At 42.7% G+C, this 11,168-nt stretch overlaps 2 protein-coding genes across 4 annotated transcripts; both read right to left on the minus strand.

The window, feature by feature from the left end:
• On the minus strand, positions 1-1,574 carry LOC104419712. Its single transcript, XM_010031460.3, has one exon. It carries the CDS (start codon positions 1,484-1,486, stop codon positions 728-730), a length of 759 nt encoding a protein of 252 aa, XP_010029762.1. The 5' UTR covers positions 1,487-1,574; the 3' UTR covers positions 1-727.
• A 4,119-nt stretch (positions 1,575-5,693) lies between these two features.
• On the minus strand, positions 5,694-11,124 carry LOC104419715 (putative pentatricopeptide repeat-containing protein At3g47840). 3 transcript variants are annotated; one of them, XR_005546688.1, is made up of 3 exons: positions 8,411-11,124; positions 7,581-7,663; positions 5,694-7,046 (listed from the first exon to the last, which is right to left on the minus strand). XR_005546688.1 is itself a non-coding variant. In XM_039302660.1 (1 exon), the coding sequence occupies exon 1, from the start codon at positions 10,935-10,937 to the stop codon at positions 8,796-8,798; it is 2,142 nt and encodes a 713-aa protein (XP_039158594.1). In that variant the 5' UTR covers positions 10,938-11,124; the 3' UTR covers positions 8,077-8,795. The 3 variants fall into 3 exon arrangements, 1 of the variants encoding a protein (XP_039158594.1); XR_005546687.1 differs by having other exon boundaries at positions 5,694-7,663; XM_039302660.1 differs by lacking the exons at positions 5,694-7,046; positions 7,581-7,663 and having other exon boundaries at positions 8,077-11,124.
• Between the last annotated feature and the right edge of the window lie 44 nt (positions 11,125-11,168).

The raw sequence follows: 11,168 nt of genomic DNA on the forward strand, positions 1-11,168 counted from the left end.
AAAAGTACAAAAAAGAAAAGGGTACGAAGGTTGTGACATTGGCGGTCCATTATAGGTCCGGAATGATTTCTCTCCTTTGAAAAAGAAACCCATTGGATGAAACCAAAAACCATCAGCCAGTCACTCATGAATTATGAAAGGCATTGCTTGCTTAATATTTTACTCGCCCTTTTACTGGAAAGAGGCAAACGCAGGCCTTGAGATTACGGATATAAGTAATATATATGCGTCCGTGAATTATTTCTGACCGACGAAATGACCGCTGCTGGCTGCTGCTGCTGCTGCTGCGGCTGCTTCTCCTTCTGCTTCTGCTTCCTCACGCTTTCGATTCAGAGGGGGCTCTCCAAAGGTTTCAGCGCCGAATGCCGAGCGATTTGACGGCACTGCAGTCCCTGCCATTGCTCTTCCCCCACATTATTCTAATCCCCCACCAGAAGAAAAAGAAGAAGCAGGAGAGAGAGAGAGGGAGGGAGGGAATCGTATGCTTCTGAAAAGTAAGTAAAAAAGAAAATTCAAAGACGAGAGGGAGGGAGGAAATAGAGTGTAAGAAAAGGAAGGGAACTGAGCAAGTCTCTAAAACTCATCAGCTCTTGATATCTTTGACTGTACACATGGGCATTATAACTGGAAAAACAAGATTCGCCATTCGCCATCGGCAACTTCCTGACCTCTCTCTCTCTCTCTCTACACTATTCAACAGGATTTGAAAACCAGTTTTGGCGCCCGTTCAGTGGCTCTGCAGCACGATGGCCAAGCTCTCCTCCTGCCGGAACCTCAGCTGCTTCGCGATGAATGCGTCTATCGCCCGCTGGAACTCCTCGTTGCTCAGCTCCTCGTCGTCATCGCCGCCGCAGCCGCCGCCGTTGTAGTCGGCGCGCGAGCTCTCCCACGAGTCCCCGCTGGATCTCGCCGTCCTCGGCCTCTTCTCGGCCTGCGGCGGCCAGCGACCCCCGCGGCACTCCTCGTCCTCCTCCTCGTCCTCCTCCTCGGCAACCTCTTCCTCAAAGTCGACGGCGCCAACGCCGCCTCCTCCAGCTCGGGCGCCCGTGCTGACTTCGCTGATGATCTCCTTGTCCTCGTACACGACCTCCTCCGCCTCGCGAAACAGGGGAAGCACGGGCCTGGCCCGGCTCTCGCTGATCTTGACGATCTCCTCGTAGAGCTCCTCGGCCGCGCCGCCGCCGTCGTCATCGGCCGGCGGCCTGCGGGCGCAGAACCGGCCGGGCTTGGTCAGGAGGGCGGCGATGATGACGTTGCAGAGGATGAAGACGAACAACGGCCGCGCCATGAAGCCGAGGAGGAGGCAAGAGTACTCGCATGATAGCTTCAAGGCGAACGGGACGCGGGCGGAGACGCGGAGGAGGAAGAAGAGAGCCAACCCGACCTCGAGCAACCGGAAGGCCGTCAGCACCACATTGAAGCGGAAGTAGCTGGAGAGGCCAGTCGTCTGCTTCTCCGGCTTGCGGTCGGAGCCGGCGGTGTCCATGGACTCTGTAGAGAGAGAGAGAGAGAGAGAGAGAGAGAGAGAGAGAGAGAGAGAGAGAGAGAGAAGGAGAAGGAGAAGGGGAAGCTTGGAAGAAAAGCTTTTAGGCCTTTTTGTCTCTGCGAGACAAGGTGGTGCTCTTTTATAAGCCTTTCGAAGACTTACATGACTAATTATATCATCTTTCTTTCTTTTTGGCATTTTTTTCTTCCTTTTCCCTTTTCTTTTTTTTTTCCTCCATAAATGGTAAAATAATAACTTGCACCCAGCACATGATTCAGCATAATCCTTGAACTTTTTGAAATATGTTCTATACAATAATGTTCAATATTATCATTCTGTTAATTTAAGTTCATGGATCTAATTAATTTCAAAAAAATACAGAGACTAAATTGAACGTGTAGCATAAATTCAAGGACCGCATTGAATATACTAAAAGTTCATAAATTATATTGCACATGGATGTAAAGTTCAATAACCATATTGAACAATTAAAAGTTGAGGGATTACATTATACATTGAGTCGAAGTCTATAAACCGTTTGTGTCATTTTCTCTACCTATGAACCTTGTACATGGGGAATGTTAAATCAGGAAAATATATGTGCTAAGCTCACATGCATCTAGTGCGCATGAGAAAATTTTTGAAAAAAAAAAAGTCTTACATTAGCTATGAAAAAAAACGTACACCAATCATAAGAGCCCAGCGTTCTAATGTTAGCAGAGTTAACTTTCCCCAACAATGTCAGCACCGTTAAATATCAAGAACCACAAATAATGTTTCCCTTGTCATATGAACCTTGTACATGTGGAATGTTAAATCAGGAGGATATATATGCTAAGCTCATATACATCGAGTGCGCATGAGAAAATTTTTGAAAAAAAAAAAAAAAACTGTCTTACATTAGCTATGAAAAAGACTTATACCAATCATCACAATCACTGAACCATATAAAATCAATCCACAAAAGAGCCGAGCATTCTAATATTAGCAAAGATAATTTTTTCAACAACGTCAGCACCGTCAAATGAATTATGTTTCCCTCGTCATTCGCAAGTTTTAGCCTCGTAATTCTAGACTAAAATTCGACCAAAATTCTAGACTTAAAAACCCATATATGTCATGTCTCTTATCGACAAGATCGCGGACACCGGATGAGCTCCTGCCTTAGTCTCATCATTGACCTCCTCTTGATGCCAAAAAGGAGAGGAAAGAAAAAGAAGGGGAAAACATGGAAGAACCCGAGAGGAATCCTTGTTACAGAGAAAGGCAAAAGCACTCATGACTCACCCCATTATCCACTTTGCAAACGAGGGGCACATAACACACAAAAATCTCTCCCCCAAGTTCCCACTATAGTTCAGAAAAAAAGATGGGTCCATGGGCTCCATTTCCCCCCATAAATTCTGCATCTCCTGCTTTATTCCCTGCTCCCTCTCCCTCTCTCTCTCATTCAGTCGAACTGTTTCAAAAGGATACACTTTGCATTCGCATGCCTTGTATAGATTAGCTTATCTCAAAAGCATTAGGGAGGAGAGGGGAAAAAGCAAAGCCACAATGGAGGCCAAAAAAGGGTTGAAAAGCGGGGGCAGGAAACTTAGTGGTGGAAAAACATTGCAGCTGTGGAATCCTAAAACACTGTGTAAAAAGATAACGCAAAGTTGCCCTTGATTCAAGCAATGATGGAAGATGAAAACCAATTTCACTTGATCTCCAGCCCGACGACCCCTTTTCGAGGGAGTGGCTTGCTGATTCGGAGCAGCAATCTTTCTTCGTAAGGAGATAACGCGAGCGCCCACTTTCTTGCCTGTAAAGAGCTCGTGAAGGTACAGTGGAGAGACTTGATTATGGGACTCTCATCGAATCTTAATCCATGTCTTTCCTAGTCCTAGAATTCATTTCGATTACGCGGTGCTGGTTCACTTCGCTCAAAAGGCGTGATCGACATCTCCCACGTTTTCAAGGGGAATCCATTATCCTGGATGATGCAGAGGCAGATGGACCAGAAGAGGAGGAGGGGGAATAAGCTGCACATGAATTAGCACGATGTGAGCCTTTTAGTTCGTAAAGGAAAAAGAATTAAAGGGCATCAAATCGGTATTTCCCCCCGTCATGCGTTCGTCAGAATAGATCACTGACTAGAGAACGGCATATGTACCTCAGATTCCCTTTGTCTCGAATTGCATCCATTTATTTGTAAAGTTGATTCCTCCTCACACATGACCCTTTTGCCTTGCTATGCGGCGCTTTATACGCTCTGAAATTTCCAATGGCATTTCAAGTTCAAGAAAAGTGCAATAGTATGTTTTCTCGAGCGTGCATCAGAAAAAGTACCCAAAAAATCTTATATTTATTACTTTGATACCAATTTAGTTTTAAACTTTTCAATTGAACTAATTTAATCCTAAACATTTTCAATTAATACTAATTCGATTCATCTTATCAATTTTGATCGAAAATTGCCAATATAAACTATGGTTGTCCTATGTGGCACATCTAGTATTAACTTGGACATTTTTAGTAATTTTTTTTTCATTTTTTTTTTTAATTTTGAATCAATTTTTTTCTTTTCTTCTCCTCTTTTTCTTCTTTTCTATTTTTTTAATCATTATGGCTGATGAGATCATCAAATCTCACCAGCCATTATGAGAGGGCCACGAAGCCCTTACTCGGTTGCAGCCCTCACTCAGCCTCGAGTGAGTTGTAGGCAACCTGCTGTAGGCAAGGCCATCTCACCATGGCCTAGCTAGCAGAGGGAGAAGGTGGCCTCACTCGCGACTAGTGGGGCCATGGTACTATGGATGAGATGCATGCTTTGAAGTTTCTTGGACAAGAGTTCAAGATAAAGGATTTTGGAAGCTTCAATACTCTATTGGGACTGAAGTTGCTAGATTTTCAAAATGTATATTTCTATCCCAAAGGAAGTATGTGTTTGATCATTTGATAGAGGTTGGGTTATTGAGATGTCATCCTTCTAATACGCTTATTGAGGCCAATACTCGTTTTCAAGAAAAAAAAATGATGATTTAGTAAATAAGGGTCGTTATCAATAGTTTAGTGGGCAAGTTGATTTATTTGTCCCACGCCCTGTTGTTTTTTGCTATAAGTCCAGTGAGTCATTCTATGGATAATTCATACTCTACTCATATGGATGTTGTTTTTCGAGCACTTTGATATTTTAAGTATGCTTCTAGCAAAAGGAATTTTTTTTGTCTCCTCTTGATGGCTTAAAAGTTGAAACCAATACATATGTTGATTGGGTTAAATCTTCTAATCAGAAGTCTATTTCTGATATCTTTATTAGGAGGAAATATTGTGATTTGACGCAACAAAAAGTAGAATGTGGTTGCTCAATCTAGTGCTGAAGCAAAGTCGGGAGTTGGTGAGCTATTATGGCTTAATGAATTCCTTGAAGATCTTGGTGTATGTGTACCTATTCCTCTAATGCTATATTGTGATAACAAGGCTGCCATTAGTGTTGCTCACAATCTTTTATAGCATGACCATAAGAACTATGTGTAGATTTACAGGCACTTTATCAAGGAAAAGTTGAAGAGTGAATTAATTTGTATGCCATTTATTCATTCCAGTGATCAACTTACTGATGTGTTCACTAAAGAATTACCCGTTAATCATTTCATCCCATTTTAGTCAAGTTGGGCATGCGTGAATCTATACATTAACTTGAGGAGGTTGAGAGTACTTGGCCGATTGGGGCATATGTATCAATTTCTTTTATTATTTTATCTATGCCGGCAATATGCGTGATATTATAATTTTGATCCCCTGCTTTTATTATAAATAGATAGCTTCAGATGACATCAACCTAATCAACCTAACCAAACATTTAGTTCAGTTTTCTTATCTCTCAACAGCATGTACAGGCCAAGTAACCGATTTGTATAGGATGGCATGGACATAAAGTCTTCAACGGAATGAATAGGACGAAATTTTTTTTTTTTTTTATTGGGGACCCAAAATAGGATGAAGTTGAAAAGCAACTTTCGAAGCCTTTCCCCTTTATTCCCCCTTGACAAGATTTGTCGAAATGAGGGCTTGAACTGTAGAACTTCGTCGCATCCCCTTCCCATCACAAACGCTTTCCTATCTCGGAAGGGGAAAACGACACCATAATTAATCAATGAGCAACCCTGGAATTGTTGCCTAATGAAAACTCAGCCGTTGATGGAAGTGAACGAATCATCTTGTAGCCTCATTGACATCATAAAGCTCCGATTTATCCAAAGGAGATCAGTTTATGCGGAAATAAACCAATATGAAACTGCAAACAGCTTCGCAACAGACAGCTTACAGATTTCAAAGCCGTCGACAAGAACAGAACCTTATGAACATCATCAATTTATACTATTTTCAGCTACCCTAAGGGTTGAAAACAGCTAATCAGAGAGAGGGGTCACCTCTTTCCAAGATATATACCGTCGTCAACTCTTCATATTTACATGAAACCCTGTAACTTCCTGCATAGACCCAGCGTTTTCAGCTTCCAGCACGCTTTCCCCTACCACATGCAGCCAGTGCTCTCCTCAAGTCCTCAATATTTCTCACCTAGCTCGAAGCTTACACATCTGATACAGCTATTGGGCTAATATATAATGAAACTTGCACTTGAAGGGCTCTGGCTCAGGTTCATTTCATAACTGGCTTGGGTAGAGACAATCAATTAAAAGTTGCCAGAGTGAGCTTCCTGTAGCCACTCTGCCTCTTGTAGCCCAAGTACCTGGTAGTGTACTGTGTTGAAGAGCTGATGTCTCAGGTGAGTGCTGAAACCAGGTCACTCCAGGATTGACTAACTTGACCAGGACTCAGGCCTGACGGCTTCCTGAGGATGTGCCAGGCATCTTGAATGCGGGTCGAGCCAGTGCTCAAGAGTGAAATAATCAGCAAACAGAAACAAAGCAATACTCTGCCATCATAAGACTGCTTAGCACGCCCTGGCGCATAGGTTCTTGGGAAGTGGGGAGAGGTTGACGTACGCACCTTTACCCTGATTTTTCAAAGAGGCTGCTTCCTCAACTAGAAAAACCAAAAAAAATGAAGGATTTCCTAACTTTTTGTAAATTGCAGAGTTATTTATCTACCACTCTCACCATATACTGAACTCAACTGAAATGGAGTGAACTTTCAGTTCCAAAAGATACAGAAGTTCTCTTTTTCTAAAATTATTTCATTTTTCACCCAATCCTTCTGAACATGGAGTGGAGCAGATAATCAGTATCTTGTGCTTAGAAATATTTTAGGTGATTTGAAGACATAAAAAATTTTCACGAAATACTCTGACGGCGAATTACCTGAAAACACCTATCCAGTAGGAACCAGAAGAGTGCTGTAGAGGTTTGTAACCACCGTCAGTGAAAGCCCATGTTATAGCAACAGTGAGGCCATGGCATGAAGCTTCACTTATGCAGCTGCATATTTATATGTCTGAAGGGTCAGAAGCTGTGTACATCAACCAATAGGCATTGAAGCCGCTGGCACAAGCAGCGGTTCCATTCAGCATCAAATTAATACCTCTGATCCCTACAAAACCATCACCTGCTTCTACCTGGACAAGTAAACAAGCTTGACATATAAATATAGCTAAGAGAAAAGGCAATGCAAAATGCTTCATCCTTTAAATTGCTTCTGAAGACCTCTCAATACTAAATGCTGGAGAATTGTAAAGCAGAGAAGAGAAAAGAATGATTGTACTCAAATCAGCAAATGCAGTTGAGCTTGACAATGGTTAAAGGTTTTAAGATGCTGAATTCATCCACATTTCTACTGCTGCAAACAGAAAGCAAATGTATGGAGACTTTAACGCAAGTTTATTAATCCAGCATGGGAACACGTAGGAAAATTGTCTACCGGCAGTAACCAACAGATTTTTCGAGCTGCAATTTGATTGCAACCATGAAGCTTAACCAATGTCATCCATTGTATATCGTGCATTTTTCTGGAAGAAGATGACCATGCATAATGCATCTTCTTTTTTCTCATATCTATTTCGATCAGATCTATGTGTTTTAAGTGACATCAATCAGTAAATTATCCATTCTTCCAGGAACAAGACAACCATACAAAATCACCTTCCACATACCTGTTGCCTGAGACCAATACTGGGCAACATCAGCTTTTTTCCGGTCATGCCTTTTCTGCTGCCAACTCTGGTAACTAATGAGACTGATGAAGAAAAATACAAAATGGAACAGTGAAAGGATGATCCGTTTCGGTCCTCAACATCAAGCATGAGGGAAACCGCACCCTCGAAAGTTGTTTCGCCCAAACAAAGAAAGTTCAGAACATCGCATAGTTTTTCACTCCTAAACAAGACCTGTCAACAGCTACAAATGTGCACACAGTGCTTCACCATAATCCAAAACCATCAAGTTCCAGCACAGCTTTTGTAAGCTTTTTGTTTTCAACAAGTTGTATACCAAACAAAAGACCCATGGAGTTTAAAGGTGAAAAATAATGCAGAAACAGATCCATTCTGGAAATTGATCAACACTATGGACCCTCTTACAATGATCAAGTATAAAAAGATAAAATATGCCTCTTCAGCCTTCTATGATCAGAACATCCGAATATCAATAAGAAACAAAAAGTGCCTCCCTTTAAATTACAAGATATCTATAACTTCTACAGCCAGCCTTCATAAAGTTATTCTTCAACTCAATTGGAAAAGAAATCACATTCATTATCATGAACTTCCTCAGGAAAGCTGATCCTATGTGAATTCCATTTAATAGAATCAACCCAGTTGAGGGGAGAAAAATTTCCTTTAAGCCCTTAAGTCTGAAAGACAATCATTCTGCTTCAACTTCTAAACCTTAGTTTATCGAGAGGCATCCTTGAACAAAGATCACAATCTCAGCATCAAGGAACATATGAACATATGAACCGTCGTCAATGTGCAAAAACTTTTACCGTCTAATGAGCAATGTGGATGCCAGAATACTATTTGACAAATCTCCAGCATAGTTAGTAGGCGACAAAGGGGAGAACCGTCATCTTCTCACACTGTTGCGGCTCCCCTTTAAGATAGCAATCCCCTCCTGAAAACCAGAAGACCCGCAGGGATGCTTTGAAGACTTTTGGTAGTGGATAATTTGATGACCTTGAACTGCTTCGAACTTTGAGAAGTCTCCAAAATGATTCTTTCACAGGGAACAACTAGTATATTCCCTGTCATTGTGAGTTGTTACTCATGACCAGCAATGGTTTCCCCACAAATCTGTGTCATGACAAGATCTAGCCAGTCAACATAAATGGAGCTGACTTCAGCTGTTATGAAAGATGAAGCATTGCTTCTTCAATCTCCAACATCATCCAGAAAAATATCCATATCATTGAAATCAATTTCGTCCAGACCCAAGAAATCCAATGTGTTGTATATTTCTTCACACTCTAGATGAGTCCTGTCACCAGCTACAAATGTAGATACACGATCTTTCACCTTGATCCAAGACCATCCAGGTTCCTTAATTACTCCCATAGACTTCATCGTCTTCCTTATATCTGCTGCTTCCCTCCATCTCCCTTGGGCAGAATATATGTTAGCCAATGTAATGTGAGTTCCAGCACAATGTGGATCTGACTCAAGAATTTGCTCAGCAGCGTGCCTTCCACGGTCAACGTCACCCTGGACTCTGCAAGCTCTCAACAAAGTTGACCAAACAACATCATCTCGTTTGAATGGCATCGTTTTAATAATGTTCTCTGCCTCATTTAGGCGACCAGCACGACAAAGGAGATCAATCATGCAGCCATAGTGTTCCTTTGTAGGAATGATCTGGTGCTTCACATTCATCGTATCAAAATAATGAAATGCAAGATCAACCAGCCCGGCATGGCTACAGGCCGTAAGAACACCAATGTAGGTTATAGGGTCCGGTCTCAAGCCCACTGCTGGCAGCTTCTCAAATAAATCAATTGCTTCATGGCTGTATCCATGTTCGGCATATCCATTTATCATTGCTGTCCAAGAAACAATATCATTGTTTGTTGCCACATCAAAGATTTGTGATGCTTCTTTCACACTCCCGCATTTGCCATACATGTTAATTAGAGCACTTTGTATCATAGGCGTATGTTCTAAACCAATCAGAAGGACATGAGCATGCAGCTGCTTTCCTGAATCAAGGCTGGCCATACTTCCACACACACTCAGGATGCTCGCAAGAGCAAACTCAGTTGGCTTTGGTCCTTCTCTTCTCATTAGTGATAGAAGCTCAAAAGCTTCCTCACCACATCCTCCATTTGAATACCCCGCAATCAATGTGCTCCATGAAACCACATCCCTCATTTTCATTTCATTAAAAACCATTGAAGCCAAAGTCAACTGTCCACACTTAGAGTACATAGTCACAATGGAGTTTGCCACTGACAGAAAACTGAAAAGACCTATGCATAGAACATGGGCATGCAATTGTTCGCCCCAGTCAATTCTGGTAAGATTGGCACAACCAGATATAACTGCAGCAAATGTGTATTCATTAGGACTAGCATCCGATTCTCGCATGTTGAGAAAAGATCTGATTGCAGATTCCTCCTGACCCATCTGAATGTATGTAGTAATTATTGTGGTCCAAGAAACCACATCTTGTGTTGGCATCCTTTCAAACAATCGCAATCCATAATCCAACTTTCCACACTTATTATACATTGTCGCAAGGGTATTGGCAACAAATGAGGTTTCATCAAATCCTTTCTTAACAGTGTGAGTGTGTATCTCTCTCCCATGGTCCAAAGCACCCAAATCAGCACATGCCTTCAGCGCAATGGCAAACGTATATGTATCACATTGCACCTTCGATCTCCACATTTTGGAGAAGTACGACAACCCCTCCCAACAATTACCACTACGAACTAGTCCAGTGATGATGGCGGTCCAAGAAACAACATTTCTCAGTGGCATCTCATCGAAGACCCAACAACCTAGCTCGGTTCTGCCCGTTTTAGTATACATGTCCAAAAGGGTACTGCCCACAAAAACAGAGTTCACCAGTCCCGTTTTCACAGCATACCCATGTAATGACTCGCCAAGATTCAGATTCACGTCGAGCCCACAGGCCTTGAGCGCGAGACTGAGGATGAAAGGGTCCATTTTGAGTCCCGGCGCGACCCACATATTCAAGAACAAGCGCAGAGCCTCGCCGGCGTTCCTGGCAGCGACGTACCCGGAAACCATCGTGGTCCACGAGATCTCGTCCCGGTGAGGCATACTGTCGAACATCCTGCGAGCATTGCTCAACTGACCGAGCTTCACCAGCTCTTTCAATCGCGAGTTCGCCTCAAGCATATTCGGACGACCTGCGACGTTGGGCTCAGCGGGACAGTAATCTGGCATCGTCCCTCGAAACGGAAGGTGTCCGTGATCAGCGCGCGCCATGCTCGAGCTTGAAAACAGCCTCCAAGCACGAGGCCTGCCCAGCGAGTTCATCGTCTTATACATACAAAACAGCCACGCGTTTCCATAGAGTCGAAGTTTCTGCTTCCCCTTCTTTCTTACTGGGTCCTAAGATTGAAGGTGCAAGCGGTGACCCATGTTTACCTCCATGTTTATCGAGCCATGGAGATCTTGTATGGAACACGGAAAACAGAGACGATTCGTAAGGTGGCTGACAAACGATGAATGAGAGCGGGAGGCCCCTTGATCACATTCGGCCTGTCATCTGCTAAAAAG

This window comes from Eucalyptus grandis, chromosome 9, assembly GCF_016545825.1.
Source record: "Eucalyptus grandis isolate ANBG69807.140 chromosome 9, ASM1654582v1, whole genome shotgun sequence".
Taxonomy (NCBI): Eukaryota; Viridiplantae; Streptophyta; class Magnoliopsida; order Myrtales; family Myrtaceae; genus Eucalyptus; species Eucalyptus grandis.